At 35.7% G+C, this 27,738-nt stretch overlaps 1 protein-coding gene across 1 annotated transcript in view; it reads right to left on the minus strand.

The window, feature by feature from the left end:
• Window positions 1-5,333: 5,333 nt before the first annotated feature.
• LOC110033604 (tRNA-dihydrouridine(20) synthase [NAD(P)+]-like) overlaps window positions 5,334-27,738 on the minus strand; it is a 35,206-nt gene continuing 12,801 nt past the window's right edge. The window contains exons 7-9 of the mRNA XM_020737642.1: window positions 14,722-14,828; window positions 14,460-14,587; window positions 5,334-5,419 (exon numbers count right to left, since the gene is read on the minus strand). Coding sequence (XP_020593301.1) covers window positions 5,368-5,419; window positions 14,460-14,587; window positions 14,722-14,828 — 287 coding nt within the window. The 3' untranslated portion in view covers window positions 5,334-5,367. The remainder of the gene's footprint in view (window positions 5,420-14,459; window positions 14,588-14,721; window positions 14,829-27,738) is intronic.

Below are 27,738 nucleotides of genomic sequence, written 5' to 3' on the forward strand. Positions count from 1 at the left end.
AATGTTTTCTATATCTTCCAATTAATTAAATCATCAATCCCCATCTTTATGACTTAACCATTTAAAAAATAAAAGAAATGACAAGACCGACCCACTTCCGAAACAAGCAAAGTCAAAGCGGGGGAAAAGCAAGTGAATCGGCCTAAAAAAAGGTTTAAATTCTTTCAATATTGTAATTAAATTGGCCTTTAAGAGGAGTGTCTAAATCTACTCCAAGACAATGTTTTGAGCGGTCCAAAATAACAACTTTTAAGGTTTCCAAATCAACATGTAAATTAGTGCTTAAATGATGCCCAAAACCTTTCTGAGGTCAAACCCAAAAACACTTTAAAGCACTCCAAATCAACACTTTTAAAAGCCTCAAACACCACATTTAAAATGCCCCAAACAACAATTTTAAAATTCCAAAATAACTCTCATGTAAGACCAAAACATTAATTTTAAATGTTACAAAATTAGCTAGGAAACCTAGCCCAAAACAGTGACAGTCTCCCTAAAAAAAAGTACATTTAAAGCCCCGAAAACTGCAGTTAAACTAGTCTGAACCAGATAACCCCTAAACATCACTTGTATAGCTTCTTAGGAACCCAAACAAAAATTTGAAAGATCAAACAACACTTTTATGGTCTGCTACAAACTCAAACAGCAATTTGAAAGATCAAACAACACTTTTATGGCATGCTACAAACCCAAACAGCAATTTGAAAGCTCAAACAACACTTTTAAGTATTTTCCAACACCTTACAACACCCCTAAAGCCAACAAACAACACTTTAGATGCGGTACAAAACCCCTAAAAAAATAGCAGAACACTCCGGGAAGCAACATCAACACCAATATAGTTGAACAGGTCTGATCATAGGCTAAAAGGTGCAATCAATTAGAAAAGTAAGAGAATTCAATTTCATTTCCTGTAACTTCTTCTACCCTAAGTAGCATACTTTACTTGGTTCCCTTCTATCTAAAGCACTTGGGCTTTGAAAAATGAAACCACTCCTTAGAAGGAATGAGGTTAATTCCCACATGATTTCAACGGATGGCAATTAAATACATACCATTTAATCCTCACGAATTTACATGTCCATCTCCAAAACAACAATGACAACTTACCTAAGCATGAACATGTGTATTTTAAAAAAGTTAAAATGGTGATATTTGTTTTGTGCTAGGAAGAATTTGAGTGGTATGTGTGTAAACATTGAAGTTTGGATGTTAGATATGTAAACAAGTAGGAGATAAGTGGCATGTATGTAAAAATTGAAGTTTGAATGTTGGATACGTAAATATGTAAGGATTGAGTGTTACAAATTTGAAAATTCCCTTCTTGAATCTTAACATAATCACGAAGTTTTCACAATAAAACCAAAATCAGAGCTCAAATCTAAATAATAAAAAGCAATATCAATGGATAAAAGAAGCTCATAAAACCAAGTAAAAGCAATTAGGATAAAAATTTAATCTGTGTATAAAGAAATGTGTAAATAACGAACAAATTATTAGATTCAGGATAAAACTTATATGAAAGGCGCAAACCTGGGACTGCAGTAGAGGATGCAAAAAAAACTTCTGGCGACTGTGAGGGTGCTTCGGTGCAGAGAGAGAGGCGAGCAAAAGCTTCGATCGTTGGGGGAGTCGAGCGGGCTGAGGCGAGGCGAGCGACGTCTGGAGGCGTGTCGACAGCAAGAGGAGGAAAGTGCGAACTCAAAAAAAATTCCCTGTCGAAAGGAAATTCAGTGGGATTTGTATCCCGCGCCTCTCTAATGCCGTTACAGGAGCATGTAGCGGGCTATTGTTAGCGGGCTATTGAATGTCTTCCATACAGGGGTAATTATATTAGATAAAAATTAAACCCTCACTAAAAATTAACTCCTAATCAAATTTAATTAAGATGAAATTAGGCGGTAAAATTTAAATTTTAAAAGTTTGAAATTTGAAATAATTGTGGCTTGTGTTCAGCCTGTGTCAAGCTCGAATTGAGCCCGGGCTGAACCCAACCCGTGCCCCGCTAATTAAAAGAAATGTGCATCAATTTCCGTGCAGTTCGCGCGAGTGTGGAACCACAACAATATGGGTGTCTTTTCTAGCTAAAATTGACGTTCCGGACGCGTCGGCGCAGTCCGTTTCGTCATTCGGGGTCGTCCGGACGAGTTTGCCGACAGGCGAGTCAATTTAAGCCAAAATTGTGTGTGGTGCAACGAGTGTGTTGCTGAGGCTCCGCTAGGATGGTCAACAAGGAACTCCTAAGGCTAGATTATGGATTATGGGAGTAGGAGACTAAGACCTCACTAAAATGAGGTCAACAGTTGGCATAGATCTTACATACTCAGAGGCAAACAATGTCATAGTCAGAAATGGTGAAGTTGCTCCAATCAAACACACAAGTAAAGGCATACTTGCCGCCCCCAATCGTAAGTTCATTCTCTTCACCCTCTTTCATGTTCCAACACTTTCTCACAATCTGATCTCAGTCCACCGATTTACTAAGGAAAACTGCCTACTTCATAATCCTCAATTCTCATATTTCCTAAATATTGGACTAACTGACCAAACAATTCTCTTACAAGGCATTGTTAAACAAGGATTCTACAACATCCTCACCAACCCCCTCCATTATCGCATTATGCTCTATCACTAAGCTCATTCCCCAACATCAAAGAATTGGGCCATCCTATCCACAAGAGCAGATCCAAGCCATCCTATCCAAATCAAGCCCATAATTCAACATACAACCATCTTCCTCCTGCAAGAACTACCACATTAATAAAAGCCATACTCTATCTTTTGTATCTAGCTCCACCACCAACAAGCTACTGGAATTAATACATAGTGATGCATTGGTCCCTTTTCAACCCCCTCCATGTATGGACACAAATAATATGTATCTTTTATAATCCACAAGAGCAGATCCAAGCTATCCTATCCAAATCAAGCCCAGAATTCAACATACAACCATCTTCCTCCTTCTGCAAGAATTACCACATTAATAAAAGGCATAAACTATCTTTTGTATCTAGCTCCACCACCAACAAGCTACTAGAATTAATACATAGTGATGTATGGGGCCCCTTTTCAAGCCCCTCCATGTATGGACACAAATAAAATGTATCTTTTATTGATTCACATCCTAAATACTACGGGAGATGTGGTGTCTATGTGCTAGGTGTGATGTACATACCCTAGTGATCTAGTGGCTATCTTCATGCATGATCTTTTAAGCTTAATTTATTTCAGAATCAACCCTTAAAATAAGTCATGCATATTTTATCTTAAAGTATTGCTCTATAATTGGTTAATTTATTTACATTTTGGATAAAATTTATACCCTTAAAAGCATATCGAGACATCACATACCAACCACAATATAAATAAAGAATTATAAGAAAATCATGTAATTAAAAAAACATTCAATAGAAATAAACAATTACATAAATCAATATATATAAAAAATAGAAATGTTGGTTACAATTTGGTTCATAAATACCAAAAAATAAAAAAAATAGTAAAGCAATTGATCCATTACAATTACACCAAATGCGAACTTTGTTCTCTTTTATATTCTATTTTGACACTACATAACATCTTTTACATTAATGAAATAGCTTAGCATAACCCACAAATAAAGAATAAATAAAAAATAAAAAAACAAAAATTATAATTTATATTATTTTACTAATTAAGTAAATGCTAGCATAGAAAACAAACGTACATTCATTTTAAAGCTTAACACGACCTTATCTGAGCACAACAGCCTCTCTAACTTACACTGGATTCAACATTCTAAAAGAGCTTCGCCATTCAAAGAAACTTTTTTAAAAGCCACATCCACAAAAAAAGAGAGAACGACCTACGATCTACAATCTAAACAACTTACAGAGGCGCTCACGAGGCGCTACTTTACCAAACGAAAATTTTTCCACTCTTCAACGTTGACTGCAACGGAAGAATGTCAGAACCTTATACTTTCGTTGATTTTTATTAACCATTGTTTGCTTAATGTTAGGAAAACAAAAAGTTACAATCGATTTATATCTTACATTCCAAAAAATGAAAAAAAAAAAAAATTCTCGCACAAATTTAAAAAAATTACGCTTAAGAGTTCGGTTGAGTAATTAATCTACAGCTGGTTAAAAAAAGTAATATATGTACATGTATGCAACAAAATGAATAGGAATCTGTCAGACCAAAAACCAAATAAATTAAGCAGATATTATCATTACATGCAATTTTTGTAAAAATGTGTCATTGAATGAAACAATTGTTGCGGTAACAAATAGTCCTAAGTGAAGCTGGAGAAAGACATTGCTCGGGTCAGTCACCAACAAAAGTTCACAATTGGCAGAATAATTTTTTTTCATTGGTCCCTCTGAGACAATCACAATTGTAAGCATCCTACCACCTCTCTCGGCAGCCGAACGCAAAACCAGAGGGATGGCTAAGCACTTGTTCCTAAATAGGTTGGAAATCAACATGCTACAAGTATGACACTCCGACTATATCCTGTCGGCGACAAAATAGAAATGCTCTTATTTGTATATTCAAATAGATCCAACATTGTTTATTATTTGTGTTTGTGTTTACATTATTTAAGCAGGCATGGAACATTGATATAACTCCTTGTAAAAAAAAGGTAAATTGATATGGTAGGTTTATGTTTGTTTGGATGTGCTATAAGTGAGAGATAAATAAGAACCAATGTTGGATGGTAAAATTAAAATATGCATGAGTAATAGAGAATAATATCATCAAAACAACCAACAAATCCATAGAACTGAGTTAGGCGATAACTCGGAGATGGTAGAGTTTATAGCGTTTGAAAAATGAGAATAATAAGATAGATGCACGGAAGATCGAATTAAACAGAAGGTGACATTCTATAGGTGAGACAATACAAAATAGACTTGCTATGATTTGCCCATGCATAATAGAGGTTATAAAATGCATCAATAACACAAGTGGATAAAACCAATGTGAAGATATTAGGAAAGGAAAGGTAGAGATCAAAGACATTTAACAGAGAAGTTACAAAATGAATGCACAAATTAATGGTATCAACTTATAAAAGTGGGAAAAATTTTCATGGTGTTTCTAATATAATATATGAAGAACTGACAAAAGCATATATGTGCAATGCTAACAGCCATGTGAAATTAAAGTCAATTACTTCCTGAAGATCTTTTTAATATAATTTCATGGTGTTTCGACATGATATGGATAGGAAGTTGACAATAAAATAACCAAACTCAAAAATTATCTTTTACCTCAAAGAGAAAAGGACATTTAACTGAAGTCGTCAGCGGGAGATTAATTAAAGACATTTAACTGAAGTCGTCAGCGGGAGATTAATTGACATGCGAATCATATACATCCTCAGCGATTTTTAGTGACGAACTGATAATATACCTCTTCTCCATATATTTTTCTGGAAAGAAGAAAAAAAGATGAGAGCACTGGTTAAACAATTAGGGAAACGACACGGCATGTATCTAAAACAGAACATGTCAAGGAATAATGTTCAGATCCCAAAAAGAAAATTGCCCTGAAGCAAAATTTAAATAATTTCAACAAGCTCTATAAGGCAACATTAATATTGAAAACAATAACAAAGTGTAAACCTCCTCAACAGTAATACAGTTTTTGGCATATAAGAAATCGTGGGCTAAGATACCATGCTCGTTCTGATATAGAAAAAGAAGGGATCCGCAAACCAAGTAGTTTATATTCATTCTTCATGGATTCTCGAGTAATTCAGAATTTCTTGGGATCTATGTTTAATAATATACGCTCATACACTCATATTCGTAGGGATCTATTCGACCAAAAAAAATTGATAAGCATAAATCAGGATCTACAATAGCTGAATTTTAAACAGGCTTAGCTCACCATCGCATGTTGCCCCAACTCACCAAAGATTGAGGCTGGACAAGTCATCTGCATAAACAAATCAAGTTCAGACAACAAATCCTGGATATTCAACTTCCCTAGGAAATCCCAAAAGTTGTATGCTGGACAAATCTCTTCTTCCAAAAGATCCACCTGCTCATCCAAATCCTTGCCTGCTGAGGAGGATTCATCGCCATTCACTAGGGTTACTCGCCCTTTCATGCAACACACCCACGATTTTCACTTAGCAGATAACTTATAAAATAATTTCAAGCCTTTTAGAGAATAAAAGAACATTTTCTGATCTTCTTAACGTTAAACTCTTAAACTATTCCAAAATCTTTTAAGTTAGTTCGACAATGACCCCAAGGTAGGCATGGTTGAAGATTGAGCTAAGAGGGCCAGCAATGCAAACTATAATAAAATCAGTATGACACGTGTCGTGGGTGGGACGCCTGGACAAATGCAGTAGTCGAGCTGGACGCCTGGAACGAACCAGTCCAACTCTTCTGAAGGCCGGCCGGCACCTTCAAAGGAGGTGTCACCTCTTTTCAATAAAAGGGTCCGCTCCTAGTTATCATAGGATTATTCAGTTGCTTTGAGTTTTTCATGTGTTTGTTGTGGGACAGCCCTCAGCGTCTCTCTTTTCCCTTCTAGCATTGTATCCAAGGCCCCGAGTGGTGCTCAAGCTATATCTTGCTCCCGAAATAGTGATTATCCTTCATCTACCTCTCCCCCATCCTTCCTGCATTGCACCCCGCCTCCCTCTCTTGCTGCCGCCACCCAGATCAGCAATTCCCTATTGTTTTCCTGCAGTCCTGCCATCTTTTCCTCAGTGCTACCACCAAGAACAGCCATCCTTTTTTCTGTCCTACAGTCCACCATATCCCAATTCACTGCTGCCATCATCTTCCCTTGCCGTCGCCGCCCAGAACAACAATTCCCTGCTGCTTTCCTGCCGTCCAGCCACCATTCCTCGTTGCCACCGCCCAGGGCAGCCACCCTTCTGCTGTTCCTGCAGTCTAACATCATCCCATAGCTGCAGCCCCTCCTTCCAGTCCCTAACCGCCCCTTTACTATCCCTCTGGAGGTCCAAACCCCTAGCCGACACCCCTCCACCCTGGATCCACCCCAATTTAGTGTTGTGTTTTGTGTTTGTTGCAATTTCAGATTTACGTTTGTTTGAATGTAATTTCCTATTTGAATTCAGCAAAAATATTTGTTTGTCATTGGTGTGTGGTTATCTCCGGTATCATTTGACATCAGAACTAGTTTAACCTTAATCATATCATAGGGTTACCAGTCCCCAAGAAATAATTTTTCCCACTCTAAATCAGACTATACACCCCTTTCACCCCCTTTAAACCTAAACCCTAGCTATACCACCTAGGAGACCAGGGTCGAAAGCCATTCAAGAACTTACCATGAAAGACATGCAATGGGAAATCCACCAACTTCAACAAAGGCTTTTTGAGATTGAGAAAAAGATGGGAGAGATCACCATCGATCATGATAGCGAAAGTCAAAGAGGAGAGAGGGAGAAAATTTTGAATCCCTTCCTTAGGGATGATCAGAGTGACTATTGGAGGACAGAGAAACTTGGGAGTGAAGGTAGACCTGCAGGATTTCGAAGGGAGAATGAATCTGGATAACTTCATCGAGTGGTTGCAGACTGTCGAGAGAATTTTTGAATACGAAGAGGTACCAGCTGATAGAAGAGTGAAGCTTGTTGTCATAAAGCTAAAGAACATCTCTTTATGGTGGGAGAATCTTTAGAGAGACAAACAAGGAGAAGGTTGGAACAAGAACACTATGGATGAGAAGATGAAGGAGATGCAAATGAAGTACCTACCCCCACACTACTGCCAAGATATGTTCTTTAAGCTCCACCACCTACAACAGGGGGAGTTGACAATGGAAGAGTTCACAGCCGAATTTGAACAGCTTTAGCTGAAATGTGAGCTAATAGAGCCAGAGGAGCATATCTATAGTCAGATATTTGGGAGACTTGAAGCCATCGATCAATAATGGTGTCCAGCTATAGCCTAGTGGTCGTTGGGTGATGTTCAGACTTTGGCATTGAAGATGGAGAGATAGCTGAAACAGAACAGACACCCACCATCATTCAGACAATCAACAACAGCTAACGATATTAGCAAGTGCACACAAAAGGAAGATGTGGAAACTATTCCGAAAGATGATAAGAGTTGATCACAGTGGGAAGAAGCCTGAGAAGAGTAGTACGCTCAACACCGTTCTAGCCAGATGCCATGGACATGGACACATTACCTCCAGTTGCCCTATGAGCTGAGTTATTTCCTTCACCAAGCAGAGTGTCGTAGAGGAAATGAACGAGAATAAAATAGTTAAAGAGCAGACTGAGGTGTACCAACTTTGAACTGATGAAGGCGATATGTTTGTGGTTCGATGGGCTCTACAGACTGAGGCTACAAGGGAGATGTGGCTTCACAACATCTTTCTCACTCTTTGCATTGTAAAGGGACAATTTTGCAGACTTATCATCTACAAAGGTAGTAATAAGAATGTGGTGTCTACAAATATGGTAGACAAGATGAGCCTCACTACTCAGAGACATTCCCAACCACATTCCCTGATTTGGTTGAAGGAGAACATGGTTAACATTAACAAGAGATGTCTCGTGGAGTTTTCTATAGAAGATCAGCTACAGGATCCGGTGTTGTGTTATGTGGTGTCCATGGATGTCTGTCACATTCTATTGGGAGACCAAAGCAGTTTGATCGCAAAACACTACATAATGGGTTCAAGAACACTTATTCATTCATGAATTATAGAAAGTGCATAGTTCATAGAAAGTGCATAGTTCTCCTATCTTTTATGGAGTCTAAGGATAAAAGTGCACTTGCTAGAAGAGAAGCGTTGGCGGGACCAATTTTAATGATGATAGAAGGTAGCAAAGATAGAAGAGCCGATATCAGATATACGACAACTACTACTTAGAGAAATCCAAAATATCCTGACCGACAGCTTACCGCTAGGGCTGCCATCGATAAAGTGGTTCAGTATGTCTTCACGTCAGAGAGTAATGAGTCAACATTGAGCTGTTTTTGTAGAACTATGCAGAGTAAACTTTGTATGAAGTTTCAGTTCAATCCAACGGGGTGCCCACAGAGGGTTGGACAGATAGAGATGGTTACTCACACTTCCGAAACCCTTCTCATGTGTGTTGTTGGACAACTCATCTGCACTGGGATCCAAGTACTTCTAAAGATGCAATCGAAGACACTCCAATCCTGGAAAGTTACAGCAACTCCACCACCTTCAACGTAACCGACCTGACACCATACTACGAGGAAACAAACTTCGACGAATGAGGTCGAAGCTTTCCCAACCTCAAAAGATTGACGCAAGCGTCATAGGTGGCATGTCTGGACGGATGTGGAAGTCACATCTAGATGCCCGGACTGGACTGCTCTAGGTAAATCTCCTTTTTTCAATAGAAGGGCCGACTCCAAGTTATCTTAAAGGTTATTTATTTTGTTTTGTAACTTTTAGGGTTTCAATTTTTCGTGTGTTTGTTATGGGACATTCGTCAGCATTTTTTCCATTCCAAAGCTGCATCCAAGGGCCTAAGTGGTGCTCCAGCTATATATCATTCCCGAGGTGGTGATTATCCTTCCTCTACCTCTTCCACATCCTTTCTGCATCACACCCCGCCTCCCTTCCTTGATGTCGCCGCCCAGAACATCAATTCCCTGTTGTTTTCTTGAAGTCGAACCATCTTTTCCTCACTGTCATCGCCCATGAAAACCATCCTTTTGTTGTCCTAGAGTCCACTACATCACCCTTTGCTGCTGCCGCCTAAGGCTGTTTAAAAAACTCATTGTTCACGAACAGCTCGTGTTCGGCCGGGTAAGTAGTTCGTGTTCGGCTCGGTAATTAGTTCGTGTTCTATTCGTTCATAAAACAAGTGAGACAAACACAAAAATTTTTTTAGCTCAATTTACAAGCGAGCCGAACATAAATAAGAGTTTGTTCGATCGTGTTCAACTCGTTTTGGCTCGAAATAAATAAAGAATTAAAAATAATGTAATTATATTATTTTTATATTAAAATTTTATGATATGTTTAATAGGAAAGTTTAAAATTAAAAATATATAGAATCATTTTAAATTAATTTTTTAATTCTAAATTATCTAAAATTAATCTAAGCTCTTAGATCATATCTAAAACCCTATATCATGTTCCTATTAAAATATTTACTATAAACCTAAAAATAAACCCTAAAACCTTTTCTTTTCTTTTGTTTCTTTTCCGATGGCGAAGGCTGAAGGGTGAGACCACAAGATCTCGAGAGCTCCTTTCTTTTTGTTCCATCCCGAGAGCTCTCTTTTCATTTCATTTATGTCCCAAAAGCTAAGAGGTGACAACTGAGAGCCCTAAACCCTCCTCAGTCATTTCTCTATGCAGCGGCCAGCAAAAAGAGCGAAGGTCTTGTTAGGGTTTCTCTTGTTTACGATTTGTGGATGAAGATTTAATAATTTTACCTTTTTTTCAAAGAGAAAGGATCAAGGAAATGTGCTTTATATTTGGAGAAGGGAATATGAAGTATGGTATTTTTGGAGAAGGGAATATGTTTTATTTATTTATTTTTCACATGATTGTTTCGACATGGTTCAAATATTTGCCTCAAAGATTTGTGTTTAGGCTAGTTGAAAGTTTAGGGTTTAGTTTTAATTATAGCAGTCATGTTTCTGCAGTTCATTAGAATTTCAGGGTTTATGAAAATTTTGAAGTTATACTGTCATTTTTATTGTCTGATTCATTCTAATTTACCTATGTGCTGTGAAAGTACGGTGATCTATGGGCATTTTTTGTGTACTTCGATAAAATTTTTTTCTTTATTATGTATTTTAATTAGTAATCATCGAACTTGAGAGTTGCGATTTAGTTGAATGATTCAAGTAGAATATAAGATTATTGTATTGGGTGTTTTCCCTTTCCTTTCTTTATGCATGTAGGTTGTAAGCTTGTAGTTGATTTTCCTCTTATGAGCAAAATACAAATGCTCATCATCAATTCCTATTTTTATTTGAACATCATCCATTCCTATTTTTAACTTAGATATAATTCTATTTAACGGATGGAGTTTCAATATTTTCTTATGGGTTTCAATCTTCTAAGCTCATTCTTCCTACTCTTTTCTATTCCTTAGCTGGTGCTTGACCGCTTCCTTTTCTATTGTCCTTGACTGTTTTGTTCCTATCTGAATTTTTTTGTTCCCCGTTTTTCATCTTTCTGATTTTTTATGGTTTTATTAGACATGCTCCTCTGATGTAAGTTTGAATGCAGATTTCCATTTCTTTGTTCTCTTTTTGCTGTTGTTTTTTTATCAATTTGCAGGAATATCGTCAAACTTTAGAGAATTGAAGATTGAAGAATTGCATATTGTATTTTTTTTTTATTTGTAATGTAATTGTAAATTATAATGTTTATTATCTGTTGTCAAGTTTAGAATTTAGATTTAACTTTGTACTTTAAATTTAAGTTTTAGATGATAGTGAAGGAGAGCAAATTCTTATTACTGTCAAATTTAAACTTCAGTTTTAAATTTATACTTGAAATCATTCACCTCAATAAATAAAATTTTTTTATTACTTAAATAATGATGTCTTTGATTTTTGTCATTGAATAAATAATTAAAATTATTATTTTTATAATTTGCAAAAGCTCATTTCGAGCCAAACTCAAGCCTAAGACGAACAATCAAACTCAATTCAAACCAAACACAACTATACAATTAACGAACAATTTCAAACACGAGTCTCGTTAAAACAAATTAAATATCAGAGTCGAACACGAACAATGACTGAGCTCGCTCAAACTCGATTTGTTTACAACAAGCCTTTGTCAACATGAATATTTTTTGTCCACTGTGCCCAACTGAGTTTCATATTTTCATTTAATTCTAATAAATTAAGATCATTTTTTATATAAAAGGCTCAAGTCTTTTTAGGTCTACCTCTACATTTCTTAGCATAAGTTGAATCTAAAGCATCTACTTCCTATAACTAGATCATCAGAAGATTGACGTCTAATGTGACTAACCATCTAAGATAAATCTCTTTAATCTTGTTTGTCACTGGAGCTACACCAATTTTTCCACGGATAAATTCATTTCGCAAATAAATGAACAAAAAAACTTCAAACAGGAATAAAACAGTCGAGAAAAAGATAATATGAAGAAACAACCAAGTAAAAAAGAATGAGAAAAAACGTGTAAAAATTAAAGAAGTAACATCTAAGGAAAAGAGAATAGGAAGCAATCAAGTAGCAGCTAAGGAAATGAGAAGAGTGTGAAGAGACCTCATGAACTCAGAAGATCAAATCCCATAAAACTTATTGAAACTCCATCCATAAAATAAAGTTATATCAAAGTTAAAAATTAACAAAGATATAAAAGCATAAATCGGTAGAGTTTCCTGAAGCAGGGTTGCAGATGCTCTAGCCGAAAGCCAGCCCTTTTCGCCACCCGGCAAACATAGATAAAAGGCTTGGAAACACTACAGGAATTATAAAACAATGATGATGATTTTTCAAAACTTTGGAATCAATTTCATTCTTCCCAATCTAGTGGAGATTAGTCTATTCGCCATGGGTATCTCTTCAAGAAAACAATTATGTATTCCAAACACCTCACGCATGTAATTGATCAAAGATATGTATGTCAACAACCTAAGATCTTTTGTAGGAAGAAAAAAGATCCTATTTTTGCTACAGTACAAGTTCTTCTAGCCTCACCTGTGACATGAAGTTATTCAAAATATCGAACAGTGTCCAATATGTCAAACTTACAAAGGAACAGCTCAAATTTCAGCTTATATTCACCCTTACCAGCTCCGAACTCCATATGGAAAGATTTAAGCCAATTTCATTTTGGGTTTTACCACGAACTAAGCAAGGTATGGATTCCATCATGTAATAGTGGATAGGTCTTCAAAAGTGGCTCATTTTATTTCTCGTAGAAAGACTTCCAATGCACTCCATATAGCTCGATCGTTCTTCCATGAAATAATTTGACTTCACGGGTTACCTCACAGGATGTTAAATTTATTAGTCAATTATGGCATGAGTCGTGGAAACAACTAAAAATAGAACTCCGATGAAGCTCTACCTACCATCCACAAATGAATGCGCAAACCAAAGTTGTATACCGCACCCTATAAAATATGTTACGTTACTTAATGCAAGTCCATCCAAAATAAGAGGACAAATTTATTAGTCAAGTTGAGTTTGTTTATAATTTTATGTCAAATTGATCCAATCACAAGTATCATTTTACTATTGTCCATACGCACCCAATCACACTATTGATCTCACGGTGTTGCTAAAATGAAAGAGCAAAGTAGTTAGAGAAGTTGCCAATAATACTACCAAGCTCTTGTAAGATGTCCAATCTAAATTGATTGAGTCTAAGATAAAATGCAAATAAAGTACAAATATTCACAAAAGACGGAAGGTGTTCAACCTGGGCTACGTTGTTATATTGCAGCTTTGTAAAGAACGAATCAACCCCAGCATGATGTCAAAATTGAGTTCCAACAAATTTGGGCTGTTTTCTGTGGCTCAATGAATTAATGATGATGTTTATATTATAAACTTGTCACCAGACATAACCACCTCTTTTACATTTAATGTGTCGGACCTTCATACTTATCATCCACCTGATGAAGCTCCGACCCAACTCTCATCGGGTCTGGTTTCCTCTGAGGTAGTGGAACAGCTTATCTCAAGCCGGCCTCTAGAACATTTAACCACCAGTAATATTTTTTTCTTTTTTTTCTCCAATAGATAGATAGATATATATATATATATATATATATATATATCTATCATTCAAAGCAAATATTTTGATAATTCCTTCTCCAACTAATTTTAATGAAATAATACAACTAATTTCTTTTTTTTATTTAATTTATTTTTTAGAGCACCAATAATGGTATTTAATAAACAAAAACGATGTTATGCTAAAACACTGAGTATTGGTTGCAAGTTTAAGGTAGTGAATACTAATTTTATTCTTCTGCTATATTTTTGCAAATACTTCAAGTACTGCTAAAACGGAACGCATTGTTTAGATAACTAGTACTCACCGAAAACATACAGATGAAGATTTTAAATAGCGATTAGATTAGTTTAATTTTAAACAAACAGTGAATGTTGGATGAAAGATCACTGATTGATATATCAATTAAAAAAATAAATGAAATTTGTTGTGTAAAAAAAAGGCAGAATTACTAAGAATTTTCTGTAATAATTTTACATAAAAAATCACATGTAACTACTAAAATTGTTTAAGATCAACAAAGGTACTTTAAATTGCTACATATACTTAAATAATGTAAATCAGTGAACTAAAATAACTACGATGCATAAATTGTCACATTCCAGAAAAAAATGAGCTTAAAGTGATATGAGAGAAAACAGAAAAAATTAGGAAGCACAAAACAAATTAATCATTACCTTTAGTGAAACTTTACCGAAAAAAAAAAATTGATGTCTATGGAACTCATATGATCATGAACAGGACAAAGACTTACGCAATGTCTGCCAAAGTCTGCGATTTAGTTACAGCTTTTCCTTCTGTGAGTTCAAGGCAGGAGTAGTGCATTATCATTTCCTTCAAAGTCTGCTTGGTACTTTTGACATCATTGTCCCACAAAATACACTGCAGGTGTGATTAAAACTGTAAGATAACTTAATAAAATAACAAAATGATTATAAAACTACAATAAATAGATAATCTAAAGATGTAATGCTACAGAAAAAGCAACCCAAATAGAAAGGATAGAAAATAAACACCTTCCTCAAGTACTCTCTCTTAATATCCTCCCAAGAAAAATTCCCTTCTGCACGAAAAATTGAAGCATTCCACAGAGCACCTCTAGCCACCATTACAGATGTTGCACCTGAAAACAGTATAAGAAATAGCTAAAACTTGAACCATACAGCTTTTACTGGTTCATAAAACAAAAATAAAAATATTGCCACCAATGGTTATTCAAAGTACACTCAAGCAGTAAGATTAGAAAAGAGAAGGTATCATCATATAAGCTAATTAAAATTGCAGATTATATAAAAAAATAGCTATATGCCTAGTTTTGTGGATGGAAGCCATATAGTTTCCTGGAATGCACGATTTAAACAATACTGCAAAATTAATATTTTCTGCTGAAGTGTATGCCTGTCAACTTGAACAATCGATCAAAACTGTATTGATAAACACCATTCAGCCACTTTCTCTTCAATTTACTACAAGAAAAGTAAATAACTGAAATCCAGAAATTTCGCAGGAATGTGTTTGATTATGTACCAGTTAATCCCCCATCTTTATCATATTTATAATACAGCAGAATTTGGATAATAAGCACATGAATAAAAGATATTCGCATAGGTTCAATCAGAAAGATCTGTAAATGCAGGCATCAATCAACATTAATACTGAATTCTTTATTCAAGCATCATCAGAATAGTTGCCTAAAAGAGTATAGAACTCAGTCATAGAATAATTAAAAAAAAACTAATTTTGTTACAAATTGAAATTTAGAAGACAATGAAGCCATGTTGCCTTGGAAAAAGGAAGAAAATGCTTATGAAACATGTGGTCAGGAGCAAAATTATGCTTTAAGTGAAAATATGAAAGCTCTATATCAACTGGTTCTAAATTTTAATTTTCCTCTCACTACATGGATTGAAATGTAAGGAGCCTCAACTCTCTCTACAAAAATTGCAATCAAAATTATGAGGTTGACTTCTGGATCTCTAGGCTGAGAGCGCAAATGTGGTATGTGCTTGTGTTTTGTAAATAAAAGACTTACAGATACTAAATCTGTAACAAGGGAATTACCATCTCTAAAATTCAAAAAGAGTTAGTTTTATGTTCTATTGAATTATCACAACAAACACATAAAGAGGCAATATATGCTAAATCTGTCACCACCCAACCCGGGATTGGAATTAACCAAGACGGAAACAGATGATCGGATAGTGAAAATAAATTCCCTGCTATTATGAGAAATGCAAGTGTGAGACATTAGTTATTTCAGGTGAGAGCCATAGGACTCCTTCACCACTCACTCAGTATGATTTTTTTACATTCTTGGTTGAACTATTAATGAAATGAATAGTGATTATGGACACATTCTATCTCTTTCTGGTGATCTCTATTCAATTGAGTAAAGTAATAACTTAAATAAATATGAAATTACTAGCAATCCAAACGAAAATGATTCGTAAGTCATAGATGAATCCACTGAAGATGCTTAACCAAGTACTGGTTCCTTTTCAGATAGTGATGTCGTTATTCTCAATTTTCATGGAATGTGGAATGTTCTAATTCTGAAGGATCTGGAGAAGTCTAAAAAGTCATGGAGCAACCAGTAGATGTCATTAAAACTCCTATGAAAGATGTTCTAGAGATCAACCACCAAAGTGGCAAAGTATTACCACCTCGTAAAACACTTCTTGAGAAAACTACACAAATCTTTAGTCCTGAAGAACCAACAACAACATCCCAGGGGATGTTGTCGGCCATTTTTTTATTTTAAAATTAAAATTTCAAATTTTAATATTGAATATTAAATGTAATTTGATTTTTGAAACGGTATTCTTTATTTTTAAAAAATAAAGAGACCAGATATAAATCATATATCTAATAGTTTAAATAACTAAGCACGATACCACAAGTGATATATCATCTCAAAAAAATGAGTGTATCACTTGTTAGTAGACTTAACTAATTAAACTTAAAAGTTTATGACTCTATTTGGGTCTACGAATTTATAGCCGACAAATTTCTCTATCTAATGCACAGATTAGACAGAGTTTAGATTAATTTGGGTTCTTAATTCCCTATAGAGGCAAGCCCCTATAGTTAATTATATTTTATACAACTAAAGTCATATAAGAAAACTCTCGATTAAGATCGGAGTTTCGTCTTTAAGAATTCAACGTTTAGGTTTCCATGATTGCTGATAGGAAAAGTCAAGTGGGAGACTTAATGTGAAACAGTTATTTTTGGAATTCAAAGGAGTAAAGAGTATGAGATGTCGGAGATACTATTTTACATATTTGAAGAAAAAATATTTAATATTTCGGTCAGGTAAATTATTTAGACATTCGGGACTTATATCTACATGTCATATGTAAATTTTCGAGACTTGTGTCGGCATGTCATATGCAAATACCCGAAAAATTAGAAGGATTTATGTCGTACCGAACGACGATCTCAGAATCTTAAAAGGTTTAGGACTTATATCGTACGATATAAAATCATAGAAAGTCCTAAGAGATAGTGCATGAGGATTTACTTCGTGCCAGACGAATGACCTCAACTTCCTATAGGTATGTTATTTAAGTATACGGAAGTTCAGCTAAAGCTCCTCTTTCCGCCTTCTGTTGTAGTCCAGACCGCTGCCTGGAGATGAATTGTCAATCGACCACGTCGTTATCTCGTCCCAAGAAGAGAAGAGAGAGATGGAATAGATCTTATTATTAGTTTATTGAAGTTTACAAACATCATTTGTGATTTTAAAAAAATGTTCTATTATATAATTTTGAAAAGTGTTAACATGAAAAGGTGTATTTTGGTTATATGAAAATGAGGGAAAAGAGAAAGAACCATGCCTTGAACGGTCTATCCTAAGATGTTGTATAAACGTACTAAACATGTAGTAACTAAAAAATGAGTACAAATGAATATCTATAGTATAACGCAGTAAAGAGAGGAAGCATAGAACATGCAGACATTGTATAGTAAAGTACTGTAAAAGGAAAAAACTGAAAGAAAGTTGTATAATAAAATACTGTAAAGAAAGAAAAACTGTGCAGTAAAGAAAGAACTATGTACTAGGAAAAGTAAGGAAACAGAAACAACTAAAAAGCGTATCTGGTTAATTCTGTTAATGCTTCAAAACATATTGCAATTACATAACATAAAAGGATTAGAAAAACATTTACAGATTATAAAAGAAAGACTAAATGATAAGCATATGAAAATTTAAAGTGGGATATAAGATTTTAATTTGGGGTTAGGCTCAGACTATACATCTTTTTTTTTTAATTTTATCGATCCTCCGGGCCACTGTGATATATTGAATTCTACCTATAAATATCAAGCAGAAATCACCAACGAATCACCCCTAGAGTCGGGCAACCCTAAACCCTATCATTTAATGGATTGGTGAACCCAAGTAGTATTTGAACTTATCAGTTAAAGGCGAAATGTAACCATATGAGATAGTATCTAAACTTATCAGAGTGTGGTGCACCTATGTGTGATGTTTAAATAAGTGATATGTAGTATCCAAACTTATCGATTAACAGTGTGCAGTGTGTTTTATCATATATAAGTATAGTAGAGGTTGTCTTATCAGTTATAACATCTGTTATTTTATTGGTGTAGTATCTGAACCTTTAAAAGTGTAGTATCTGTTGTTGTTTACCAAACTATTCACCAAATCTTTTAAGGGTTGGGGTTGCCAGCAACTTAAAGAAGTGAAAAAGACATCTTACAAGTTGAATATTGATTTTATGTTTTCAGCTATAAGAAAAAACTGATTAAAGGTTCTTTGCATCATTGTCTTTCACCCCACACCTCGAACTTATAAGCCACCTCGATGTTTCATATGCTTATCAAATAATTTCTAGATATCTCATATCATAAAATTGGAAGGAACAAATTTTCCAATATTTCTGTAACATCCAGCCATAAAATGTTGTCCCAATAACTTTGTAGCACACATCATCATGCTTGCAAGGTATAAACAGAAATGAACATTTATTTATATACCAAATAATTCTGATATGTTTATGCATTTAATTTCAAAAATTTCATTCTTTTGTTATATTGAAGTTTGAATAATAAAAAATGTTTAAATTTATTTTTTAAATATCATATGCTTAAAATTTAAAGATATACATTCGTATCCTTTAATTTAAAAGATAAGTTTATAGTGATTTAAAGATCTATAAATTTCTTTCTTTCATTGTAAAAGTTGTGTATGTAAAAATTTTTGTATTTTCATATTCAATATATTCAAGTTAGGTGTTATATTTACATAACTACACTAATTTTGACAAATAATAAATGCACATTTAAAGTTTAGGTGTTATATATATGAAATACCAAAAATCTGAAACTGATATATTTAAATTAAGTGTTATATAGGTAAATATTATAAAAAAATCCGAATATTATATATATAAGGGCTCAATAGAGGCACCCTACTCATACGATACAACACACACAAACACCCCAAAAAATAAAAGATACAGGGAAACCCAATAAAAGAAGTAGCTAGGGACGAGTCAGTTTAGTCCTGCCTCTGCCTCCAGATCTAAAGCGAGATCCAGATAACAAATTGTTGAGTGCCGAGTCATTTCCCGAAGTAACCAAAGTATCATCCATTAGGTTCTCAAGCTGAAGTTTGCCTCCAATCTTCTTCTTCCTTCTTGAATAGACCTGTCATTCCTCCTCAGAAGACTGACTCATCTGATCATCGTGTTGGTAAACAGAACGTCGGGCAGATAAAAGCTGATGAGAACCAGAAGAAGAATTGTCAACTGTTTCAAAGACTGCAGGTTCAAGTGTGTGTGAAGCATGAAATGTCTTCTCTTCACCTAATGCTTCCTGCAACTGAGGAGGGTTTGATGTAGGTTGCTTGTAGGTTGCTCAGCAGGGTCATCCAGCTTCTCATCGATCGCAGAAATAATATTTTCAGGGGGAGGATCCACAAGGGCAATTAACTCGGACACTATAACCTGTCATGTGGTATTTTTCTCTTCAAATAGAACAGATATATCCAAAGTAGTAGGGTCAGATCCATTCTTATTCACTTGATCTTTAGATTTCAAATTAGGATGAAGCTTATAACATTTATCAAGGTTGTGCCCAAACATCATACAATGAGAACAATAAGGATGTCTATGCTCCATAACAATTTGTTGTCAATATCCATTGTGAGTTGTGCCCAACCAGATTTCAGTAACATCAGGTAAAGTAATATCTCTATCAACAAGTATTCTGGTCACAGAAGAATGTCGACCGTTTTAATTTTGGTGTTGAAAAATATAGAAAAATATGAAAATAGTTTTGATATGAATATGATGTTTGAAAGTAACATTTTGATTTAAAAATAGGTGAGACCAAACGAGTCTCACATTTTGAATAGTTTGAGTGACTAAGCACGATACCACAAATAGTGACTAAGCACGACTCACATTTTGAATAGTTTGAGATAATACACTTATTACCACAAATAATACACTTATCCTGAAGAATAAACATATTATTTGTAGTAGGCTCAATCACTTAACCTAAAGAATTTATGACATCCGTTTGATCTGCGAAATATTTTATATGAATCGACAAGTTCGCTTATTTAATATTGAATATTAAATATGATTTATATTATGTTGGGTTCTCAAAGTTCCCTATTATAGAGGCAAACTCATATAGTTAATTATATCTTAAATGACAGGGATCATTCAAGAAAACTCTCGATTAAGATCAGTGGTTTTATCTTCAAGATTTTAAAGTTTAGGTTTCCACGATTGGATATGAGAAAATCAAATGAGATTGGCTCAAATAGGAACAATTATTTTAAGGAATCCTTAAGGAATGAAAAGTAGGGGATATCACAGATCCAGGGAGAACCCTGGGGACCTCCCAACTATCTTATGATTTGGCTTTATAACTTTGAAATGATGTTATTTAATGTTTTAATCCCACAATTTATTTAGAATTCAGGACTTATATTCGCATGAATCTGATCGTGCAAATAGCCTAAAAAGATAGGAGAATTTACACCGCACCGTACGGTAACCTCAGAATCCTAAAGTGTTATGACTTATAAATGCACAACAGGATTGTGCAAAAGCCTAAAGGTGATATGTGAGGGTTTATGTTGCGCTAAGAGCAAACCACCTCGACCACCTCGAACTCCTATGGGTTGTTATTTAAACTAAGGGAAGTAATTGGTGATGTGAAAGTGTTTTGATGTTGCAGATCCACCTTGAAGTTATTCTTCGTCGTGTTGCTCATGGTGTTCGCTCCAAGCTCTCCGTAGTAGCAACAACAAAATTCATGTTAATCCTATATAACCGTTAGGTTTTCCTATACTAAGGTATAGTGTGTATCAAAGTAACAAAGCATGCAGTATAAAAGAAAAGAACAGTATAATATACAGTAAAGATAAAGAACAATATAGCATGCTAGGAGAAAAATACAACAAACTAGAAAGGCAATATAGCAGACTAGGAAAACAGTATAACATGCATGTTATAAAATGTTGTAATGTAAATTAAACATGTACATTTGAGAGGTCTACTGCTCCTTTAAGCTAGTTATTATTCACTATATAAGCAAAAGAAACATTGCCTGAAAAACTCGAGAAAATCGACAAATAATCCCCGATGAAAAATTCGAAAAGATTGATGAATAACAATCCAAATAAAACTATCAAAAACCTCGGGAAAATCCCGGAGAAAAGACCACGAGTGCTTTGTCCAAAAATTTCAAGAAAAACATATGAAAAAATTTTGAAAAAAAGGGACCGCAAGCACTCGGGTCGAGGCTAGGCTCAAATATATATATATTTGTACTCGAGGGTCGTCGAAGGCTACTCGGTCACCCGGATATATAAAGCACGCCACTCCACTAGAAGGATGTCCTACTGAACCTAACTTAGGAGGGTACTCCTTAGCCCAGGATCGATAATCAACAAGTGGACAACTCAATTGTAACATATTTAAAATTTAAGTTTTAGCATGCACATATATTTCAAGCATACAAAAGAAAAGTTGTATTTTAATTTTGTAATGAAAATATTTTTTATAAATATTGTATCTGTTCTTATCAATTTGTTTCATCAATTTTAAAAGAAAGTATAGTTGTCCACAAGTCGATCGCGTCATCAAGACTAGGACTACCATCAACCTGAGAAGATACAGGTCCCCCTATAGTCTTATGTCGGTGAATGATACTTTCAACCTACAGTTCATCAGGTCCCAGACTTGAGTCCTGGTGTTGTAGGATGAGGTATCATTCTGCTCTATCACCGGCGTGCCTTTGTCATCATCACCCTACGCCCCAAAACAAAACCGATCTACTTGCGACTTTGTTTGATGGTTTCACATATAGCAAAAGGTTATACATGAGCACTTATGTATCGGACATAAGCACAGAAAATCGAACCAAGAAGAAAGGAAAGAAAAGAATAAAAATGAGAATGAGAGAGAGAGGAGACACTAATTCACCTAAAACATCGAAGAGACTGATGATGAATCAGCCCTCAAAACTGTGGCAAAATGACCTAAGAAAGAGGCCCAAGATTCTTGAATCAATCCTAGAAGGATATCATTTTCTCACATTTCATAAATAGATCAACCCAATAAGGGTATCCTTTCCATATGATAATTTTATGAATTTTCAAATCCTTCATGAATTCAATTTATATCAAATTCATGATTTCCTGAAATAAAGCTATAAAAGCCTTTTATATGTCACAAAATAAGAGAGACTAATTAATAGAGGGGGCAACCTTCTAGTTTTCCAGAAAATCATGTCAATATCAAAATCATTTAAATCCAACCTTCATTAAAAGTTTTTCATTTTGCATAAACATGAAATCATCCATATAGAACGATATAAATATTCATAACCAAAGAGTGATGGCTATCAATCCAACTTATTCCACGAAGAGATCAACAGGGTAAGGCTCTCGGGTAAAGCAGAAAAGAGGGTAGAGGCTCACGGGTTAGACTAAGAAAGGGAACAGGGCTCACGGGTAAGGTCAGGAAACAGGGTAGCCAAACCTCCAATAAGAAGCTCACGACCACAGATGACAAGGAGGAACCCAACACAACACAACACAAACCCACGGGTAGGGGCAAAGAAGAAGACCTCAAAGGCAGCATAGACCTATGGGTAAGGGCCGAGAAGAAAGTCCCAAAGGCAGCAGAAAGAAACCACCATAAGTACTAACATTGTATTATATTTGACATACATAAGAGAGTGAATGGACAAACTATTATACATCATTGAGATCGAACCCACTTTCATCCCATAAGACATAACAATGCTCAAACTAAACGTTCCCACATAGCGATAGGTATTAAAATTCTTGCATTTTTTGGATGACAAACTTGATTACCAATAAAAATCTTTGGAGGAGCGTTAAAGAGGAGGCTCCAACCAAACCATGTAATAATTAAGGCTGTAAAAAAAGCTCGTTGTTCGCGAACAGCTCATGTTCGGCTCGTTAAGTAGCTCGTGTTCGGCTCGATCATTTCTCGATCATTAAGTAAACGAGCCGAACACGAACAAAATTTTAAAGCTCGAAGTTCGGCTTATTTTGGCTCAAATTGATTATATAATAACTCGTTTTAGCTCGAAATAAAAAAAATTATATAACTACTTATATAACAATATATTACATATATTATTTATATAATAATATACCATATATATTTATGTCGAAATTTAAATCATAACACCTCATGTGGCAATGTGGTTAGTGCATTTTTTTTATATATATTTGATTCAGGTTCGAGTCCCGCACTTTTCATCTATTTTTCTCAATTTAAGTTTAACGAGTCAATTTCGAGCCGAACACGAGCCGAACAGGAACATGAATATTTTTATCTAGTCGAACACAAACACACTGTTCACAAGCCGATTTCGAACACAAGCTATTTCGAACGAGCCCAACAGGAGCCAAGCCTGAGCTAGCCCAAGCTCAGCTCGTTTACAGCCCTAGGAATAATCCAAATAATAAGAGAATTTTGGCCAACATAAATCACCAAAAAGGAGCCCAAACCAAGCCCATCATAGGGGTAAATCGAGCTCAGAAAATGGTCCAAACACATAAAGGATTCCAGCCAACATAAAACACCAGAAAGGAGCCCAAACCGGCCCAGCATAAGGGTAAATTGAGCTCAGAAAATTGGCCAAAGACATAAAGGATTCCAACAAACATAAAACACCAGAAAGGAGCCCAAACCGAGCCAAGCATAGGGGTAAATCGAGCTCAGAAAATGGGCCAAACATGTAAAGGATTTCAACCAACATAAAACACCAGAAAGGAACCCAAACCGAGCCCAAAGAAGAGGCAAACCGAGCCCAGCACAGGGGCAAACCAAACTCGGCAGAAAGGGCAAAACCGAGCCAAGGACAGGAGGGCAAAACCAACCCAGCACAGGGGCAAAACCCACCCAACACAGGGGGAAACCGAACCCAGTAGAGAGGTAAAACCGAGCCCAGCATAAGGGCAAAACAGAATCTCAGCAGATGGATCACAACAATTTCCAACATTTACCCATTCCAAAAGATCAAAAACCGAACCCAACAAGAATAGGAAATCAGAGAATATTTTTCAACAAAAATCCAATCCCAAAAGAGTCAACCAAAAGAGTCAAACCAAGATCACCAGATGGGCCAAAATAGGAAGCAGTTTCAAGCAAAAATCCAATCCCAAAAGAGCCAAACCCGAACCCCAAAAATGGGCCAAAACAAAGCTATCAAAATCAACTCTATTGAAATCTCATATTTCAAAATATTGCATTCAGAATTTATTCCAAATAGTAACAAGTAACAGGAAACATATAAGTGTGCATACATCTCTAAGGCCAACATATTTCCTCATTAAAAAATGAATTCCAACATTTCCTTAATTCGAAAATAACAATAATAAAAAACTTCAGTATTTCATTTCCAACATGTAGTATAACAAGGGGCAGCAAGAGAAGCAAGAAATGAGCCCCAAACATAATTTTCCAACTCATAAAAATAATTTCCAGCATGTATTCTAACAAGGGGCAGCAAGAAAAGCAAGAAATGAGCCTCAAACATAATTTTCCAACTCATAAAAATAATTTCCAGCATGTATTCTAACAAGGGGCAGCAAGAAAAGCAAGAAATGAGCCTCAAACATAATTTTCCAACTCATAAAAATAATTTCCAGCATGTATTCTAACAAGGGGCAGCAAGAAAAGCAAGAAATGAGCCTCAAACATAATTTTCCAACTCATAAAAATAATTTCCAGCATGTATCAATATCTAAACTTCAGAATAAACCAAGTCATTCCTCCATTAACCTTTGCAAGAGGATAGAGATGCCTCAACATGTCGTCCTAGATAAGATAGAATAGAGAGAAAGAGAAGAATACCTCTTTTCAGCATATTTAAAATAAAATTGGAAGATAATTCCAGGAAAACCACTTCAAGAGAAATATTTCCCCTAAAAAATTCAAGAAACGGCAACCACGAATGCTCCACACCACAGGCACCTGAAGGTATAGCTTAGAGAGGATTTTCGGCAAAGTAAACAGCACTCCACGAACACCCCACACTCCAAGAGCACGAGAATCAGATTTAGAGAAGATTTTAGAAAAGTTTTCTTCCCTAAAAGTCTCCCACAGCAAAACACAATCTCTCATTTCTCTCCAAAAATTTTCAACAACCCAACACAGAGAATCTAAGAAGCCTTTTCATAGACAGAGAAGAGAAAATAGACCTCCACTTACCAGTCACACTGGTCAACCAATCAAGAAGAGAGAAAAGGAGCGTCACAATAAAGGGGAAAAGCGTATAGCCTCGAGAAGAAGGAACGTCGACCAGCTCGCTTCCTTGCGATTGGAGAGCTAAAAAGTCAAGGGGAAGCTCGAGGAGATGATCCGCGACCAAGAACGGCAAAGGAAAGCCGCGTGGATCCACCGTGGAACTAGGGCACACGGACGAAAGGGAGACGAGCCACGGGATCGAGCCCTGAGATGGCTCGAACGAGGGTTTAAGCGTGCGGGTGAAGGGGTAAATAGGGTTTAGGGATTATAATTTTAATATCATAAAGTAATAAAATATACAAAATATTTAATATTTCTTAAAAATAAAATTCAATTCACACTTTTTATTCGTGTGTCAAAACATAACAAAATTGAGTAATTCTAATGTTCTGGAAGCGCTGGCGCGGTCCATTTCGCCGTCGGAGGTCGTTTTGATAAATTCATCAATTTGCGTGTAAATTTTCTCTTGTCGGATATATGACAATATGGATGTCCTTTCCTATCAAGATTAGTGTCCTGGACGCGTTGGCGCTGTCCATTTTATCTTCGGAGATCGTCCGGAGAAGTTCACATTTTCACCTATCTTTAGGCTTAATTGAAGTTCGATCATATGCAACTTAGCAAATTTTGTGCATTTTATGTGTGTATGTGACGATAAAGTCGTGAGGAGGTTTTCCTATGACTTAAAATCCTATTGGGAACTTCTCCCTAAGTCTCCACACAATAACCCTTAACCGTTCGTCCATAAGACGATGGTTTTGAAACCATAAATGCTAGACATCACATGAAAATAAGAAGTTACTGGAATTTCTAAAAAGGGTAGGTTTCAATACTAGTTTTTTAAGATAGTCAAAAGGAAACTCCTAGAGCTAGATCCTAGGCTCTAGGAAGAAGAAGGAATGACCTCATAAAAATGAGGTCAACAAAGGTCTGGTTAGGTTAAAAGTGGGTAGATCTAACTTCAAAAGGTCCCCAAGTATGACACCAATATTATATATATATATATATATATTAAGTGTTGTATATATGACATGAGAGATACAAGTTGTATAGATGTAAAAAACAAAATATATGTATTAAATGTGTAAATATATATGAAGTTAGTGGTATGTATGTAAACATATAGTTTAGGAATTTAAATATGTACATATATAGAAAAAATTTATATGCATGCCACTTAACTTTCATATATTCACATATCTAACACCCAAAAATTGCTTCATGATTTAAACCATACCAATAATAATAATAATTGAATGCTCTACAGGACTTCCAGACCATCGTCTTATGAATGAGCAGTTTTGGGCTATTTTGCGAAATCTCAATGGAAAAGTTCCTAATAGGACTTCAAGCCTTAGGAAAACATCGTCACGACTTTTTCGTCACATACACACACCGAATACACAAACTTCACAAAATTGCACGAAATCGGACGTCAATTAAGCCTAAAGAACGGGTGAAAATGTGAATTTCTCCGGATGACCTCCGACGACAAAATAGACTGCGCTAACGCGTCCGGGATACCAATTTTGGTAAGAAAAGACATTCATATTGTCATATTTTCGACACAAGAAAATTGACACGCAAATCGATGAATTCGTCAAAACAACTTCCGGTGGCCAAACGGATCGCGTCAATACGTCCGGAGCGTCAAAATTACCTAAAAGGAACATTCATTTTGTTGTATTGTGACGCACGGACAAAATGGTACTAATCAAATTTTATTTTAAGAAATATCAAATATTTTATATATTTATCATTTATAATATCAGGGTTTATAACCCTAAGTCATTTTTTACCTTTACCCACGCACGACATTCCTCTACCTCGACCGAGAGCCGCTCGGGCGGCGCCCCAACAAGCGTCTCCTCTCCTGCGATCAGTCGCACTCGAGCCTAACGATCGAACCCCTGCCCGCTGAAATCGTCTTCCTCTCCCCTCACACGCGGCATTCCGCTGCCGATTGAGCACGCGGTTCGTCTCCTCGAGTTCCTCTCGACCGAGCGACCCTCCAACTATGAAGTCCAACTATGAAGTTCCACCTGAAGTTCCACCTAGCCGACGCTTCTCTTCCTCGAGGCTGAAAGCTCTCCTTTTTATGGTGTCGTTTCATTGCTTCTTTGTGATTCGTTGGCTAGGGGGGCTGTTAGATTGCTTCTTCTCTTCTTCTCTGCCTATAAAATAACTTCCTAAACTACTGTTGGTGGGTGGTGAAAAATTTTGAAAGAGTTCTTAAAGGATTTTAGGGAGATCTGGATG

Source organism: Phalaenopsis equestris, unplaced genomic scaffold, assembly GCF_001263595.1.
Source record: "Phalaenopsis equestris unplaced genomic scaffold, ASM126359v1 Scaffold001236, whole genome shotgun sequence".
NCBI lineage: Eukaryota > Viridiplantae > Streptophyta > Magnoliopsida > Asparagales > Orchidaceae > Phalaenopsis > Phalaenopsis equestris.